Source organism: Neoarius graeffei, chromosome 1 (assembly GCF_027579695.1).
Source record: "Neoarius graeffei isolate fNeoGra1 chromosome 1, fNeoGra1.pri, whole genome shotgun sequence".
NCBI lineage: Eukaryota > Metazoa > Chordata > Actinopteri > Siluriformes > Ariidae > Neoarius > Neoarius graeffei.
In genome coordinates, this window is record NC_083569.1 from 36706618 (window position 1) to 36726022 (window position 19405).

At 44.1% G+C, this 19405-nt stretch overlaps 1 protein-coding gene across 1 annotated transcript in view; it reads right to left on the bottom strand.

Annotated features, from left to right (window-relative positions):
- The window catches only part of klhl20 (kelch-like family member 20), a 71668-nt gene that overhangs the window by 28218 nt on the left and 24045 nt on the right, over positions 1-19405 (bottom strand). Inside the window, exons 2-3 of the mRNA XM_060931281.1 lie at positions 1118-1466; positions 654-860 (exon numbers count right to left, since the gene is read on the bottom strand). Of these exons, the coding sequence (XP_060787264.1) occupies positions 654-860; positions 1118-1453 (543 nt within the window). The 5' untranslated portion in view covers positions 1454-1466. The remainder of the gene's footprint in view (positions 1-653; positions 861-1117; positions 1467-19405) is intronic.

Genomic DNA, 19405 nt, shown 5'->3' on the forward strand with positions numbered 1-19405 from the left:
TTTGTAACCTTTTCCAGCCTGATGAGCATCAACAACGCTTTTTCTGAGGTCCTCAGAAATCTCCTTTGTTCGTGCCATGATACACTTCCACAAACATGTGTTGTGAAGATCAGACTTTGATAGATCCCTGTTCTTTAAATAAAACAGGGTGCCCACTCACACCTGATTGTCATCCCATTGATTGAAAACACCTGACTCTAATTTCACCTTCAAATTAACTGCTAATCCTAGAGGTTCACATACTTTTGCCACTCACAGATATGTAATATTGGATCATTTTCCACAATTACTAAATGACCAAGTATAAGATTTTTGTTTCATTTGTTTAACTGGGTTCTCTTTATCTACTTTTAGGACTTGTGTGAAAATCTGATTGTTTTAGGTCATATTTATGCAGAAATATAGAAAATTCTAAAGGGTTCACAAACTTTCAAGCACCACTGTAAGCATAGCCAAATCAACCTACGCTCATGTTTTGGGAGGAAACCTGTATGGATGCAGAGAGCACAGAAACTCCAGAGAGAGTAACCAGACCCTGGAGCTGAGAGTCAGCAAAACGACCTGTTGTGCCTTCATGCATTATTATTTTCCCCGTTCTCCTCCTGCCCTTGCTGAATACTGCAGTTCATGTGAGCTGTAAAGAAGCTCTTTACCTCTTGAAAGTTGTGCTGGGTGAACTTGTCAGCGATCCTCAACAACTCTCGGCATGAATGCGTGTCAGCAAAAGCCCGGATGCCCAGGCAGTTAGACGGGTCGAGTTGGCGCTTAAGGAACTCGCAGCACGCCTCCTGGATTTCAGCCAGCTGCAGCAGGCAGGCGGCAGGCAGCAGCGTCTGCACATTCCCCTCCTCCACGGTCACCTGAGGGCCACAAATACACCAGTTAGCGGGAGTCTAACACAAAAAAAAAAAAAAAACACAAGGCCAACCCTGAGCACAGACCTTTAGTGGTCATCTTACAAACACAAGAAAGCCAAGCCTGTCCACTAAATTCATTCTTCATAAACAAGAAAAATGCACAGCCTTTCATCCTTGAAGTTAGAGTTTTTGGCTGAACTGACTTTCGTGGTTCATAAAAGCACGTGTCGGAAACCAAGCCTACAGCTCAAGTGGCAGACCTGTGAGGTGTAGGCGAAGTCGATGAGCAGCTCCATGGCGCGCTCGTCGATGTCCCGGATCACCACCTCAGTCTGGCGGCTCTCGGCCAGCTCGCCAGTGAACATGGCCCTGAAGTAGGGGCTGCAGGCCGAGAGAATGACGCGGTGTGCGTAGATCTTCTTGGCGCCCACCACCAGCACGACGTCGCACAGCTCCCGGTGCTTACGCAGCAAGTTGATCACCTCCAGAGTTTGCCGCGGATGCTTGTCGGACACGTAGGGCATGCGGGCTGGCTGTGGCACGCCCTCCGGCAGCTTGTTGGGGTCGCCCAGGGTGCAGCGGCTTGTGATGTCCATCCCGCCGGTGCCCCTGAAAAGTAAAACGCACAAAAATCAGCAAATCGACTTTAAGAGCAACTTCTGGGTAAGACGGCCTCGTTTTTGTTTTTTTTTGGGGGGGGGGGGGGCAATCCACTTACTGCTCTCAAGGCACTTAACACAGACCGACAGATGAGAGAGAGAGAGAGAGAGAGAGAGAGACACACACACACAAACCCTGACAGACAGGGGAGAGGGGGAGAGAGAGAGAGAGAGAGAGACACACACACCAAAAGAAAGCAAGAGAGACACACACCCCGACAGGAGAGAGAGAGACACACACAAACCCTGACAGACAGGGGAGAGAGAAAGACACACACACACACACACACCCCAAAAGAAGGCAAGAGAGACACACACCCTGACAGGAGAGACACTGACAGATGACACACACACACACACACACACACACAGAAAGGCAAGAGACACACACCCTGACAGACAGACAAGAAAGAGAGAGAGAGAGAGAGAGAGAGAGAGAGAGAGAGAGAGAGAGACAGACACACACCCTGACAGACAGAAGGGGAGAGACACACACACACACCCTGACAGACAGAAGGAGAGAGACACACACCCTGAGACAGAAGGAGAGAGAGAGAGAGAGAGAGAGAGAGAGAGAGAGAGAGAGAGACACACAGACACACCCTGACAGACAGAAGGAGAGACACACCCTGAGAGACAGAGAGAGAGAGAGAGAGAGAGAGAGAGAGAGAGAGAGAGAGAGAGAGAGAGACAGACACACCCTGACAGACAGAAGGAGAGACACACACAGAGAAGGAAAGAGAGACACACCCTGACAGACAGAAGGAGAGAGACACACACCCTGAGACAGAAGGAGAGAGAGAGAGAGAGAGAGAGAGAGAGAGAGAGAGACAGACACACCCTGACAGACAGAAGGAGAGACACACCCTGAGAGACAGAGAGAGAGAGAGACACACCCTGACAGACAGAAGGAGAGACACACACAGAGAAGGAAAGAGAGACACACCCTGACAGACAGAAGGAGAGAGAGAGAGAGAGAGAGAGAGAGAGAGAGAGAGAGAGAGAGAGAGAGAGACACCCTGAGAGACCGAAGGGGAGGGGGAGAGAGAGAGAGAGAGAGAGAGAGAGACAGACAGACACACACCCTGACAGAAGGAAAGACACACACACAGAGAAGGAAAGAGACACACACCCTGACAGACAGAAGGAGAGACACACACACAGAGAAGGAGAGACACACCCTGACAGACAGAAGGGGAGAGAGAGAGAGACACACACACACCCTGACAGAAGGAGAGAGACACACACAGAGAAGGAAAGAGACACACACCCTGACAGACAGAAGGGGAGAGAGAGAGAGAGAGAGAGAGAGAGAGAGAGAGAGAGAGACACACACCCTGACAGACAGAAGGAGAGAGACACACACACAGAGAAGGAAAGAGACACACACCCTGACAGACAGAAGGGGGGAGAGAGAGAGAGACACACACACACACACACACACACACCCTGACAGAAGGAGAGACACACACACAGAGAAGGAAAGAGACACACACCCTGACAGACAGAAGGAGAGAGAGAGAGAGAGAGAGAGAGAGAGAGAGACACACGCACACACCCTGACAGACAGAAGGAGAGACACACACACAGAGAAGGAAAGAGACACACACCCTGACAGACAGAAGGAGAGAGAGAGAGAGAGACACACACACACACCCTGACAGACAGAAGGAGAGACACACAGAGAGAGAGACACACCCTGACAGACAGAAGGAGAGAGAGAGAGAGACACACACACACCCTGACAGACAGAAGGAGAGACACAGAGAGAGAGAGAGAGAGACACACACAGACACACACCCTGACAGACAGAAGGAGAGAGAGACACACCCTGAGAGAGAGAGAGAGAGAGAGAGAGAGAGAGAGAGAGACAGACACACACAGACACACACCCTGACAGACAGAAGGAGAGAGAGAGAGAGAGACACACACACAGACACACACCCTGACAGACAGAAGGAGAGACACACACACACACAGAGAAGGAAAGAGAGACACACCCTGACAGACAGAAGGAGAGAGAGAGAGACACACACACACCCTGAGAGACCGAAGGGGAGGGGGAGAGAGAGAGAGAGAGAGACACACATCCTGACAGACAGAAGGGGAGAGAGAGAGAGAGAGAGAGAGAGAGAGACACACACACCCTGACAGACAGAAGGAGAGAGACACACACAGAGAAGGAAAGAGACACACACCCTGACAGACAGAAGGAGAGAGAGAGAGACACACACACACACCCTGACAGACAGAAGGAGAGACACACACACAGAAGGAAAGAGACACACACCCTGACAGACAGAAGGAGAGAGAGAGAGAGACACACCCTGACAGACAGAAGGAGAGAGAGACACAGAGAGAGAGAGAGAGAGAGAGAGAGAGAGACAGACACACACACACACACACACACACAGACGAGAGAAAGACACGAGAGACACACACGAGAGAGAGAAGGAGAAACACACGCGCTCTACACAGCCTGTTCAAGGCAGGAACGTTGCACCTTTATTCCACCTTGCCGTTTTGTCTAAAATGTCCGGATACAGAATAGGGACCTGTACCGTTCCACCTCGGAGCTGGAGCTGTTACTAACAGAGCTGGAATCAAACAGGACAGCTGGTATCGGGGGACGGGCGGAACGTTTAACGTTCTTCTTTCGGAGACCAGCTAATATTCAAACGTCTCAGTCTAAGGTGCGCATTCCTTTCTGCCTCGAATTGCTTCCTACTTCTCTTCAAATTTCTCGTCGCACAAACCCCTTGTTCAGCAGCACTGTTTGCGTTTGAACAGTGGTATCGATGTGCACGGCTATCAAGAGCACCGCGCTCCGTTCACCTACCGTCGTTTGGAAAGCAACACCGCTTCGCTTGGGTTTCTGATAAGTAGCATGTTGTACATCACTCTAGATGCTGGTGCTCCATTACATTAGAGGTCACAACTCTGGTTCTGGAGCACCGGCACGCGACACAAAAACACACACTGGTGCTTTTTATGCGGACTCGGATTCCATGTAAACAACCAAAGCCAGCATATTGGGGGATCTTTAAGTAAAAGGGGCTTTTTTTTTTTAAAGAGATACAATTCTAGTGAGAGGCCTGGAAAATTGGTTAATTTGGCCTAATTACTAACCCATTTGCAAAAAAAATTGACAAAACAATGACCAAGTTTTGGCTGGAATGAGGATTTCTTTCAAACAAAAATCGGAATGGAAACCCGTGGAGAACTGACGGAGGAGATACGATTTAGCTGAATTGCGGATGACAGACGGCCGCCACGGCAATAGCTCACTGGCCTTACGGACCGACGAGCTAATTATTCTTCTATCCACATTCACTGGATATGAGAAATCGTGCACTCTGATTGGCTACTCTACTACTAGACTATCAGCTCATATACCGCGAGTAGAGAAAAACAAAAATGGAGGAGAGCGGGTTGCTGAGCCAACCGAGGACAAAATAAAAAAAAAATTCAAACAAAATATGGAATAAATTTAGCCTAGTAAACTAGACCCACCCGCCTAACGGCCAAAAATATTTTTGCCTACGAGTGGGCCTAGCCTCGCACCATATCAACAACACACCCCGGGCATCAAATCGTGCCCGCCAATCACAACGCAAGGTTTTTGTTTGGATTCTTTGGGCGGGCTTTTGCAGGAGTGACGACAAGGCTGCGTGACAGGAAAGATGGCTACAGGCTAGTGAACAGCGCGCGTTTGACTCCGCTTTGGAATCAGTTTTAGAAGAATTAGACTTGGAGTTTTCGTTGAAACATGAGCAGGAAGAGGCTCTCCGCTCATTCCTTTTCAAGAAGGACGTTTTCGCTGTTTTGCCGACCGGCTATGGCAAAAGTCTGATCTACCAGCTAGCTCCGCTCGTAGCCAAAAGGATGGGCTAGTTTGTGCAGTACGAAGAATTAATAAACAGCTTTGAAACATTACTTTTTGATTGTTTCTTATTTTCCCGTTATTTTAAATTTAAGGGAAATTATTTCACCAAACACCACTAAATAAAAACTCTCAAAAACAGTTTAAGCAAACCCTTGAAAAACACTTGGAAAAAAATGTGTATGTGGTACAGACTCCAAACTTGTGGTCATTATCTCCAAACTTCTTAATATCTAGAACCTGTTTATTAATTAATACGCATTTTGAAAAATTATTTATTTCAAGGCCTCCCCCGCTGCTTTCTGTCGCTCTGGCTACGTCACAGTCACTGTTGCGCTGATTGGTCAGAGCGTTGGCCTATACGCACAGAGACAGTTTGAAAGACAGCGGGTTGTCCCTACCCACACCCTTCGGAAATGTCTACGACCGAGACCAGAATAAATATTCACATTTAGTCTGGCTTGCCAGGCTAGAATAAATTAATTCATTAATTAAAAAAAAAAAGTGATGGTAACACCACATTCATTTTTCTTTTTTTTTTTTAAAAACATTTTTTTGGGCTTTTTTCACCTTTATTGGATAGGACAGTGTAGAGACAGGAAATGAGCGGGAGACAGATGGGGAGAGATCGGGAAATGCCCTCGGGTCGGAATCAAACCCGGGTCCCCGGATTTATGGTATGGCGCCTTATCCACCTGAGCCACGACAACCCACCACATCCATTTTTCAAGGATTATCGCATTTCACAAATTGCTACTGTCATTTCGCTGGTTCGTTTACATTCTAAGCGGAAAAGATTGTCAGACGTTTTGTATCAAGTTATTTCTCGAATTCGCAAAAAATAAAAATGCTCCGTTTCTCAAAATCCAGTGCATGTGGATATAATACAAGTGTTATTCCACGCAATCTTGTCGGATAGCCGACTCCGTGCTATGCGCCTCGTCGGCTATCAGCTCATGTACGACTCGATTTCATGGAATAACTTAAATACACAATGAGAAAGGTCTGTCTTTTTAAAAATAAATAAAATTAGTATGAGAGCCAGGCCATTGCGATCAAAACATTTCCACCTGCCTGATTAACCATCACGACTGACTGTATCAAAGAAACTCTCAAGAGCAATTTTTCAACAGATCAGTGAAAAACCTTTGTGGGAATTGCGTCAAGGGAACAAGTGGACGGTTTTAGTTGCTGCATAATCCTCAACTTCATTAGCATTAATAAGTATAAAAAGCCACCTGAGGTTATTCCCATGAGAGCTTAAAATCAAAAGCGAAAACTCGCGTTTGTCTGCATTCATTTAACTTGGCAGGAAAAAGCTTTGGCAGTATTTAGTAGTTTATCAAAAGTCACAGAGAACGAGTATTTTTTCCCCCCTCTGCTACAGGATATCGAGAATACGGTTTAGCCTTAAAGAATTCAAGACTAAAGAAATACACTGAAACGTACTCTGAAATTGCAACAGCGGAAACATCAGCAGGCGACAGGGACAAAATCTCATCACAATATAGAAAAATTAATATCTTGAGGTTGCATTCTTCTGACATGTAACAGAGCGTCGGCATCCAGGGCGATACTGATCAGGGCTTCTCAACCTTTTCTACTTTAAGGCCCACCGACTCATTCTTGTAACGAGTCGGGGCCCATTAAAAAAAGATGCCCAATTATTTTGCCTCATCTATTCTATTAGACTCTCATCTATTGTAAAGTGTATTAATGGGATGCGACATCACTCCCTGTTACAGATGGGAGTCCAGGAATTAAATAAATAATTGTTTTTTTAACTGTTTTTAATTGTAGGTATTGTATTTAAAACTGTACGGATGTGCCAGAAGCCAAACCCATGCATGCAGGGCATTCTCAGTCAAAAGGGATTAATGATCCAAAAGTGGAGTCTGGTCCATTAACACAAGAACTTATTGCCATGTTTGTGTCCAGCAAACGAGCACGTTATTAAAACCAACAAGTGGATACAGAAACCACTCAATGGGATTAGATCCTTACACGCTAACAAAGAAGGAGTTTTCCTACGAGTTGGAAAATTATCCATCCGTTGAGTTCCCCGACATCTCAAACTACCTGGTGCTGCAGACATCGTTCTACACGGACACACAGATGAAAACCTGGAAGAGCATGGAGGCGTACAACTTTTTATATGTGGCTGGGTTAAAGATCTGGGCATCAGGACACTACAAGATAAATCCTGTATCGTTTAGGCCCAGGTAAGGAGGAAATTTCTGGGCTTTGTACACGCCTTTGCAATGGTTGCTAGGATGCTACAAGTTTCAGTATCGGGAGTAAACAAACCACAGCCGCTCGATTCTCAAATTCTTCCAGCACGCACCATAGAATTTACCCACAAGTGTATTTATTTATTTATTCTCCCCACTGCCTGTGCACACGGGGAGGGGGTTAAATGCAAAGGAGGAATGTGACAATAATAAAGGCTTGTTCTTCTTAACTTTACCCACAAATGCATTTATTCCACTTGAAAGGAGTACAGTCAAACCAGCTACCAGATTTGGGACACTATGACATCCTGAACTATTTAGTATTTAGCTTCAAACTTGGGGAAAAAAAAAAATTTGCGGCCCACTAGATGGCGCTTCGCAGCCCAGTGGGTGAGAAAAACACTGATGTAGAACACGCTACTGGTCAGAAAGCCGAATACCCCGGTGTTCCTTTCAAAACAATAACAGCAAGTCAACTGAGTGTTGGTGCGTTCATGACTGATCTACAGTATCTCTTATAAAGGACTCCTGTTTAGTGTTTGATTTCTTAGACCCAAGCCACATCAGTACATTCCTTATCTTTAGGGGTGTTCACACGGCACATATTTGCATCGATGCTGCACCGATGTATTTTGTTGCGATATATCTTACACCGGTGTAAATTTTGTGGAGCATTCACACGTCACAAACCTGCTTACTAGAGAGAAGCGTGTTAGCACCGGTGCAGCCCCACTTGCGTTCACACGGCAGTTTTTGTGACCGTGCTATACGATAGTAATAATGCGGAAATGAAATATGCGCATGCGTGAAAATGTACTTCCTTTTCCCGGTTGTCATGGCATCACCAAGCACCGGGAAAACAACGTGGAGGACACCAGTGTTGCCAGATACTGCTGACGTTTTCCAGCCCAAAATATGTTCAAATCCACCAAAATGCACTTAAAACCGCCCAATCTGGCAACACTGGAAGACACGCAGTTCTGTTGTTGTTGATATTCGCCACTTTGGAAGCGCAAAATACCAGGATGCAAATTATGCAATGCCTGTATGTAATCAACTCTCCTCACGCGTAGCGAGTCTACCCCTGTAGCGTTCAGACATCCCATTTTATATCGGTGCTGCCCCACAAACTAGCATTTACTCCGGAGTAAATTTCTTAAACCACCTCCCGAGCAGGGTTAGATTTGCACCGGTTTAAGCAGCTTTCAGGGGCGATACCGGTATAACTTTGTACCGTGTGAACGCTCTACCGGGGCAGCCCCGGTGCTACACCGGAGTAAAAGTTGCTGTGTGAACACCCCTTTTTACTTAGGCTGATGTGGGGTTTTTTTGTAAATGTTATCATTTTTTCACTCTACCTTTAAACCGCTATGTCTGTTATTGTGTATACGACAAAAAAATCTTGAATGTCTGTTGTGTGTCTGAGTGTCGCCATCACGCTCCTCCATGCTCCACTAGTAGCACCTGGCTCTGACCTTAGCGACGCAAATCAGCTGCCTAAAAGTGGCTTGTGACCTTGGCGATACAGATGATTGGGAAAATATCTCCAGACACTTTATTGTTTTTCTATGATATGTAGCTCGACATCACACAGCCCTATCTATAACTAATCTTGAGGTTTTAGGGCGATTAAGATTAAGGAGACTGCATTTTTATATCAGTAGGCTGGCGTGTTCAAACGTTACAAACTGAATCGGTGTTTCAGGGCGTATTCACACCTACGTTGTTTGGTCCGGACCAAATGACCAAACGAACCAAATTTCCCTTGGTCCGGACCTTTTGGGTTGGTCTGAATACAAACCACCGAACTCTGGTCTGGACCAAACAAGCGGACCGAGACCGAGCTGCAAGGTCGGACTCGGTCCGGACCAAAGGAACCCTGGTGCAGACCTTTTGGAGGTGTGAAAGCAGACCGGACCTAATCCGACAGTTTTGCATTTTTGTACCTCGGGAGCTTCCGTCGTTTGTTGAGCATTATGGGAAACAGAGTCTTGACACTCCACCGCAAAGTGCAAACACTGTTTCGGTTGTCAAGGGAACCTTACAACAGTCATTCAGTCCAGTGGGAGGCTAGACTACAAAAAATGAGTAGGGGGCAAACGTGGGCCGAGGAAGAAACGCACACCCTTGTGGATATATGGGCAGATGTCCACATATCTGAGCTTTTGGAGAGAACACACAAAAATGCCGACGTGTTTGCTGTATTCAGTGAGAAAATGAAGGAGAAGGGGTTCACGCGCTCCCCAGAACAATGTCGGCTAAAAGTGAAGAAACTCCGTCAGACCTACATTAAAATCAGGGACATTCTTTCAAAAAGTGGCGGTACTAGCGACGCAAAAAAGAAATTCATCTATTACGATGGATAAGGCGAATATCCCGACACACACCTGCTCCGTCTTGCGTGAAGAGCCAGAACTGTCACAACATGATGTGCGCTCATCAGCGCTATCCTCCGTAGCCGCCTTGCCCTTTGAAGTCGTCGTTGATAAATTACTTGTACAACAGCATAGTAATCGCACAATTGTGAAAACAGTAAAAACTGGAAAAAACTTATAGCTTTGATGACATTAAAAAGAATAACAGCACGGAAAGCCTCCATGACTACTTTTGAACTTAACGCTTTGTGCGCGTGTCGTCTCTGACCAATAGCTGAACGACCTCAGGGCGCGTGGCTTTGTTGACAGATTTTGGTCCGCTTACTAAAATGTACAGTGTGAAAGCGAACCGCACCAAAATGAAAAAAAAAAAAACAAAACAAACATTTGGTTCGGACCAAAGCAAGTGAACTATCGAACTATCCTGGTCTGAATACACCCTCAGATACAGAATGAAGTCAACATGACTTTCAAATGAAGTCACAACCAATAGAATTTTACAAATTCATACACAAAATAGTTTTGGAGAGCAGGATAGGAGGAGTTGGTGATTATTTTGTGAAATTTAACTTAATTCCTTGTTTCCTGTCTGACCAAGCCTGGTCCCAGTTAACAACGAAAGTTTTGTTGGCCCAATCATTGCGATTTGGTTCCAAAGATTTGAAGTGAACAATATTTTTTTTACAAACGCAAGTTGGGACGGTAAAGCATTTACAACTTTATAATACTGCCATTCTTTCTTACGAATACTTAAGATGTTTAGGGACTGAAGACACCAAGTGAAGAAGTAGTGTTTAAGGCAGACCTGGGCATTTTACGGCCCGCATCCGGCCCTTTGGTTCATTCTGACCGGCCCGCGTAAGGTTAATTAGAAATTACAAAATAAACGTATTTTCTAATTTTACCTCATGCATGGATTGAATGTGCATTGCTTTTATTTTGAAGTTGTGTTCAACAAAAACGCAATGCACGCGACATGAAATCCCACGAAACCTAATCCCGCGATAACTACTTCCGTAATTTGTCCAGACCAACCACAAACTTGTACGTCATCCTTCAAACGGTCCAGCCGATCACATCGTGTGACGTCACCAGCAGGCGCCGGAGCCGATCTGATACCTACACCGAATGGACTGATGATCATCTGTCAGCTGTGCTTCGCATCTCCACCTCAGACATTCAACCTGACTCTGATGCACTAGTTAAAGCCCAACAGAGACTAGATTTCTCTCACTGAACAAATAAACACCAAATGAGGTGATTAGACTACAAATGTGGATATCATTATTATAATATGATGTATCTTGCTTGATATTTGGAGTAGAAAGACAATATTGTGATGTCTATTGTGTTTTGGGGTGAATGTGACTGAAAAAAAAAAAGAAAAAAAAAAAAGGTACAAACGTTCACATTTTGTTAACCATTGTTTTGGGAAATTTGATTGAATAAATAAAATTTTTTGTAAGCCAACCTCGTTTTTTCCATACTCTTACCAGTCAGCAGCTTATAAAAACAATGTTATTTATTGCTTTATATATAAAGAAATACAATTAATATTATGCAGAATTTAGTTCAGCCTTTTGGTCCGGCCCTCCACAAAATTTGTTTCTCATGTGGCCCCATGGAAAAAATAATTGCCCACCCCTGGTTTAAGGTGTTATACAGGTCCTTCTCAAAAAATTTGCATATTGTGATAAAGTTCATTATTTTCCATAATGTAATGATAAAAATTAAACTTTCATATATTTTAGATTCATTGCACACCAACTGAAATATCTCAGGTCTTTTATTGTTTTAATACTGATTATTTTGGCATACAGCTCATGAAAACCCAAAATTCCTATCTCAGAAAATTAGCATATCATGAAAAGGTACTCTAAACGAGCTATTAACCTAATCATCTGAATCAACGACTTAACTCTAAACACCTGCAAAAGATTCCTGAGGCTTTTAAAAACTCCCAGTCTGGCTCATTACTCAAAACCGCAATCATGGGTAAGACTGCCGACCTGACTGCTGTCCAGAAGGTCATCATTGACGCCCTCAAGCAAGAGGGTAAGACACAGAAAGAAATCTCTGAGCGAATAGGCTGTTCCCAGAGTGCTGTATCAAGGCACCTCAGTGGGACGTCTGTGGGAAGGAAAAAGTGTGGCAGAAAACGCTGCACAACCAGAAGAGGTGACCGGACCCTGAGGAAGATTGTGGAGAATGGCCGATTCCAGACCTTGGGGGACCTGTGGAAGCAGTGGACTGAGTCTGGAGTAGAAACATCCAGAGCCACCGTGCACAGGCGTGTGCAGGAAATGGGCTACAGAGAAGCAGCACTGGACTGTTGCTCAGTGGTCCAAAGTACTTTTTTCGGATGAAAGCAAATTTTGCATGTCATTCGGAAATCAAGGTGCCAGAGTCTGGAGGAAGACTGGGGAGAAGGAAATGCCAAAATGCCTGAAGTCCAGTGTCAAGTACCCACAGTCAGTGATGGTCTGGGGTGCTATGTCAGCTGCTGGTGTTGGTCCACTGTGTTTTATCAAAGGCAGGGTCAATGCAGCTAGCTATCAGGAGATTTTGGAGCACTTCATGCTTCCATCTGCTGAAAAGCTTTATGGAGATGAAGATTTCATTTTTCAGCACGACCTGGCACCTGCTCACAGTGCCAAAACCACTGGTAAATGGTTTACTGACCATGGTATTACTGTGCTCAATTGGCCTGCCAACTCTCCTGACCTCAACCCCATAGAGAATCTGTGGGGTATTGTGAAGAGGAAGTTGAGAGACACCAGACCCAACACTGTGGATGAGCTTAAGGCTGCTATCGAAGCATCCTGGGCCTCCATAACACCTCAGCAGTGCCACAGGCTGATCGCCTCCATGCCACGTCGCATTGAAGCAGTCATTTCTGCCAAAGGATTCCCGACCAAGTATTGAGTGCATAACTGAACATAATTATTTGAAGGTTGACTTTTTTTGTATTAAAAACACTTTTTTTTATTGGTCAGATGAAACATGCTAATTTTTTGAGATAGGGATTTTTGGTTTTCCTTTACTTTTTTGCCAAAATCATCAATATTAAAACAATAAAAGGCTTGAACTACTTCAGTTGTGTGTAATGAATCTAAAATATATTCAAGTCTAATGTTTATGAGTACATTACAGAAAATAATGAACTTTATCACAATATGCTAATTTTTTTGAGAAGGACCTGTATTTTGTCCCATTCTTCCTGCAAAACAGGTCTACGTTGTCATTTCTCTTTTCAAAATTCGCCACACATTCTCTATTGGGGACAGAGGGGAGAGGTACCCTCTCCTTCCACAGCAATGCCTTTGTAATGTGTACAGAATGTGGTTTTGCATTGTCTTGTTGAAATATCCCTGGAAAAGATGTCGTCTTGAAGGCAGCATATGTTGTTCCAAAACCTCAATGCACTTTTCTGCATTACCACTACCAGAAGCTACCTTTGCCAAGGGCACCAACAACCAGGGATGAGAATGAAAAATATTTAAAAAGTCTGAAAAAACCAGGGCGGGACCCATGGCCCAGGGGGGCGGGGCCCAGGGGCTAATGAATTTTAGCTATTTTTATTTATTTATTTATTTATTTTCTTTATTATTAGACAGGGAGATTATTATTAGACAGGGAGATTCTTTTGTGTAATCTGAGCTGAAGTGGGTTTTGTGCTTTGGTTTTTTGGGGCGCGCGCGTGCTCTCTCTGCCATGCCGATCCTGTAGGCTGCACTGACTCAGCTGAAAACTCCGGTCCTCGAGAAGAGATAAAAGCCCGCCCACACTGAAAGCTGATTGGCTTATTTTGCTGAGTAACCCAATCAGGATGCTCTTTGTCTGGCATGCGCTACATGAACAAGCACACAGTCTCCCTCGCGCACGCACATTCTAAGATGCGTGATGCAGACCTTAATGTTGCACACGCACGCTCAAAAAACATCATTTTGGTCTGAAAAAGTCGGAAATCCGCCGATCGGCGGAAAATTCTAATCCCTGAACAACCCCATACCATGACAGACCCTGGTTTTTAGACTTGTTCCTGGTAACAGTCTAGATCAGGGGTTTTCAATCCTATCCACAAAGGGCCGGTGTAGCTGCAGGCTTTCATTACAGCCAAATTGGAGGCTCACTTGATTGTTGACTGGAGACGAGGGTGAAATGATTAAACAAGTGAAATCAGGTGTAGCTCCTGCTTGGTTGGAATGAAAGCCTGCAGCCACACTGGCCCTTTGTGGATAGGATTGAAGACCCCTGGTCTAGATGGTCCTTTTGGCCTGGAGCACATGGCATCCATTTCTTCAAAAAAAAAAAAAAAAAAAGACCTGGAATATGTCGGACCACAATACACATTTCCACTGTGTGATGGTCCAGCCCAGATGCCTCTGAGCTCAGAAAAGTTCCAGATGTGCCAGTCAACACACAGTTAACATAAGGCTTCCTTTTTGCACAGTAAAAGTTTAACTCCGTATTGGAGAGCTTGGCAAAAGGTTTGCCAGAGTAATCCCAAGCCCACGTGGTCATATCAGCTATAGATGAATGACGGTTCTTGATGCAGTGCCATCTGAGGGATCAGAGATCACAAGTGTTCAGCTTAGGCTTGAGCCCTTTCTTTTATGCGCTGAAATTCCACCATACTCCTTGAATTGTTTAAATGATATCACGCAACACAGAGGGTGAAATATCTAAATCCCTTCCTATCTTTCTTTGAGGAACGTTCTTTTTAAAAAACACTTGCGTCATTTGACACATTTGTTGACAAACTGGAGATCCTCAGCCCATCTTTGCTCCTCAAAGACTAGGCTAGGCCTTTCCTGGATACGGATTTTATACCAAATCATGATTACAATCACCTGTTGACAACACATCATTATTTAATATTTTTACCTCATTAATAGCCCTAAATGACCCCTGTCCCAACTTTTTTTTTTGGAATGTGTTGCAGGCCGGAAATGCATGAATGGATGTGTTTTAACAAATGAAGTTGACCAGACAAAACATGAAATATCTTGGGTTCGTACTGTCTGCAATGACATACAAGTGAAAGTAAATTTAGGAAAAAAAAAAAATCACTGCTCTCTTTTTTTTTTTACTTGCATTTTCCATACCGTCCCAACCATTTCTGACTTGGGACCCTAATGTCATACAAAACATCTGGACCTGCAGAGGGCGCTGCAATAACTACATTCAAAAGTCTGCTCGGAGGAGGAAGTAGCAATATAGGGATAATGGTTTGTATGTAAAAATCAGTCATATACATGGACTAGACGCTCAAATATTTACTGACGGCATACAAGATCAACTTATTTGGATGGAAGCCAGCTCTTCCAACAAGTGCAGGGTGTTTTCAAAACCAATCAAAATCAGTTCAGCAAAAACCTCGCACAGAATTACACTGTAATTGCAGCCAGGAATGAAGACTGATTAGTCTGTTAGAAAGGTCACACCCAAAACCTTGTGAGAGAACTGAACCAGAGCAGAAAGGATCTCTCCCACATTTCTCTACAAGTGCAAAGACACCTAAAAAAAAAATCATCTTTGAGCAGTTCACGGTGCATTGAGCTAATGTAGATTATAATTTTTTTTTTTTTGACCGAGATGATTAAACCAGATTGTTATCCTGATTCAAAACTATGTTCAAGCTGCACATCTCTGATAAGGTGACGAGCATTTGTGGTGGTGGGGAAGACGAGCTGCGTGAAGCCACAAGGCACTCAACGTTGCTTTGTGAATTCGGAGCCTCTCATCAACCCCGTCATCCCCAAGGTCAAAGACAATCAGAGCTTTTTGGAATCAAACGCTTTAGTTGGGTTTGGCAAGAAAAACAAAGGCAGTTTTTCAAAATGCGTATGGAAATAAAAAAAAAAAAAAAAAAAAAAAAAAAAAAACAGTCCCGACTGTTCGGAATAGGACCTGTGATGGGCCGTTTTGTTTCAAAGAGTCTGGAAACCTTGTTAGGCCTCATGGACTCCATGAAGTACCAGGAGACTTGCATAAAAATTTAGCAGCCTCTGCTACAACTGGGTCATAGTTAGACCTTTCAGCAGGACAAAGCTCCACATCCGCACAAAAAAAAAAAAAAAAGGTTCAATGACCACAGGATCAAGCTTATGACATGGTCATCTCGGTCCCCCGTCCGAAACCCCAGTGAATCGAGCCAAACAGGAGAGGACACTGAGTGTGTCTACCAAGGAACCCGAGAGTCCCTGCTTTCATTTCTCCAAGCTCAAGTCAGAGAGACACTAAATGCAGGGGTGCCAATAGTTTCCACATGACAACACTATTTACCTTCTTAAATAAATTTTCCTCCACATCAAATCTAAAACAAGTTGCGAGGCAAAAATCACATGGCTTAATGCCGAGTTCAGTCACATGCAGTGTTGACCCATTGGTCGAATCTACGATTCAGACTGGACCATCATGATGGTGTTCTCTAAAGTGAAGCAGCCACAGGTCTAGCGCCCCTGCTGGCTGGATCCAGTATCCTTGACTTGCAAGTGACGTCAAAGCAAAATAGAAACCCGGATGTCGGTCATGTCGGCGGATATACAAATGTGAGGTCAAGCAACATTCTGGACAAAACAAATAGGCACGTGCGCGCAACTCTATTTTTCCACTGCTTTACGCGTTCTTTTAGCTCTGCCATATCTTTGTGCTCTATGTGGCTGTGATCACAACAGCACTCGTGACCGTGGCACGTTCCGACTTTTCAAGAATTCGGTCCGTGATTTGGAAAGAGGGCGAGGAAACTCCGAAGCTTATGTAGTACGGAGAGGAGACGAGCACGGCTGAACGTCGTCAGCAGGGCTGATCTAACAGAGGCTAAAACCAGAACAGCTCATGTCTGCAGTAATCATTTCATCTCTGGTGAGATTCAAAAGCTCTCTCAGGCCATCCTGAAAAAAAAAAAATCCGTTTCCTGTCCACCGGGTGAGCAAAAAAATCTTCAATAGGGAGGGAGGGATTTTTTTTTTTTTATGGATGGATAAGAAATCGCAATGCTGTGTTTGCTTTTTCTTTCAGTACTTTATTACAAAAGCAGACACATTTAATAAAATGACAGTTTAATCAACTGAACCTTGTACAAAAACTAAGTTAGCATTTTAAATGCTGACTGCAACATTTGCAAAACTTTTACAAAGGTACTTAAAATATCCGACACACGGACTTTTTGTAGTTCTAAATCGAGCGTTAGGCCGAGTTCGGATGAAATTACACTATTAAAATGATCACTGAATGATTTGTTTTTCTGAATCTTTACTATTTTGTTGTTCGCTAGAATACCATTTTTGCGATTTCACACTTGAGCAAATGTTTGAAAACTCCGGATCTCCTTCCTTCATGGTGGCTGCCATTTTTTTGTGCCGCACGGCGCATGCGCAGAGCTGATTCAGTTCTATATTCTGCGCGGAATGCAGGGCTTTCCACAAGCGCCGTCTGCCGGCCATACAGCCGACTACACAATTCAGTCCAGCCGGCTACTTTAATGACTATTATTTTTGTAGCCCACAGGGTCTAAATATTAATTTTCGATTTTAATAAAATTACATGTTTATCTAACGGACTGACAATAATGTCAAACTGAACCGCACTCATTTAAGTTGTGATTCGCGCTGTTTGTACCGATAATAACCACAAATTCCCCGCCGACTTCGTTGATCAAGGGAGAGTAACTCATCTGCAGCCCCGACATGCGGCGTGTGCGCGCACTCGGCGGAGGCAGTAGTGTGTCGGGGCCGTCGGAGGGAACAGAAGCAGAGATAACGCTTATTTTGTCTCCGGTAAACCAGTCTTCTCTCGTTCAATTACGTGCTGGCATCACCCACACATATCCATCTTCTCTTGACCGTTCACATCGTAGTGAAAATTCAGCATTGTTTACAGACACGCTTTCGGCGGCTGCCGTCCTCGTTGCTTTGTATTATCCACTGTCATGCCGGATGCTCATGACGTAGCACATTTTGATCATGTGGTTGCAAGTCATCTGTAACGTGTAGCCCCGCCCATCCTCGTGTTCCAGGAACAAAACAGCCCATTGTCCAGGTCACTTTTCTCATCTAAACCGATTCGGTCCATCTACAGAGTCTGATTCAAACAATTAGTTCTCCCCGTAACAGCATCTACACTTCCTCAAGAAATTAGTTTAAGTGTTAGCATTTATTTTTCCCCACTTTTATTATAAACCCACCAAAGCCAGTCTTTAAAATCGCAACCTGTCTGTTCATTACGTGTAGTAGCCAAGTTTGACAGGCAGCCTGGTCTAACCTACCATCGTTCATTTCTTATAACGAACATTTTGACGTGCGGGACCTGAGTATTAGGAGAAGGGGGCGGGCCTAGCAAACGGACTTGAAGTCAGGTACACTCAGCAACAGGAAGTCCCTACTGCGCAGACTCCGGCTCCAAATTTGACAATGTGGCAGAGTGATTTTGGCTTCTTTCTATAGAACAGAAGACATACATGCCAACCTTTGGTCAATCAAACCTGTGTAACCAACCTCCAAAATCCGTATTTCCCTTATAAAATCCATATAAGATGCAAATTAAAATAATTTACCTAAAATTTGAATGATAATCAACAATTATATATCCCAGTTACTTTTTATTCAATATTAATAACAATAAACCTTCAGAATGAATACAAAGCTCCAATGTTTGACAAAAAAGCAAAGTGTTATCAGCGTAGTTACAAAGGAAATACTTCGTTGTTTGGAGACAGGTTTCACCGAGCGGCTATTATGCGCGAGACTTCATATTAGCCACAAAGCCAGAAAAATCTGTTTGTAAAATTACGTTATAATGACCAAATACAATGAAAAGTATTTTTCCAGTCTCACCTGTGAAAGGTAATCCCATGTGATCTCGTTTGGACGGTAATCCTGTTGGTACAGTTAAACGCAGCACATGAATGAGGCATCTTTATTCTCGGGCGAGGATGACGTATGATTCTACGCAGAAGCCGGCGTCTATGACTTCACGGTTGGCGGGATTCTCGCAATGTGGTGTGCGCATGATCAAAAGTGGAACGAAGTCTCGCTACCACGAGATAACGCGCGATTTCATAAGACTCTTTACTGGCTGTCTGTGGTGTACAGTATGTTTGTAAATGTTATGCGCTCTTATCATCGTGGGAATTGATTATAGCTCTAAATAAATATTGAAGTTTTTTTTTAAAGAATCCGTATAACTTTATTTATATGCCCGTATGGAGCACTTGCATGTGACGTCACAGCCGATCCAGATTGTGACAAACGCCATCGTGTCGGTCCAACGCCATATTCCGCCTTCTACTTCTGCTTTTACTTCTACCTTTTCTTCTGGAAAACCCTACTATATACAATTCTACTACAACGGCTGCGGCTACAAGCTCTCCCTACCTGTGCACGATTATGTTTTTTGT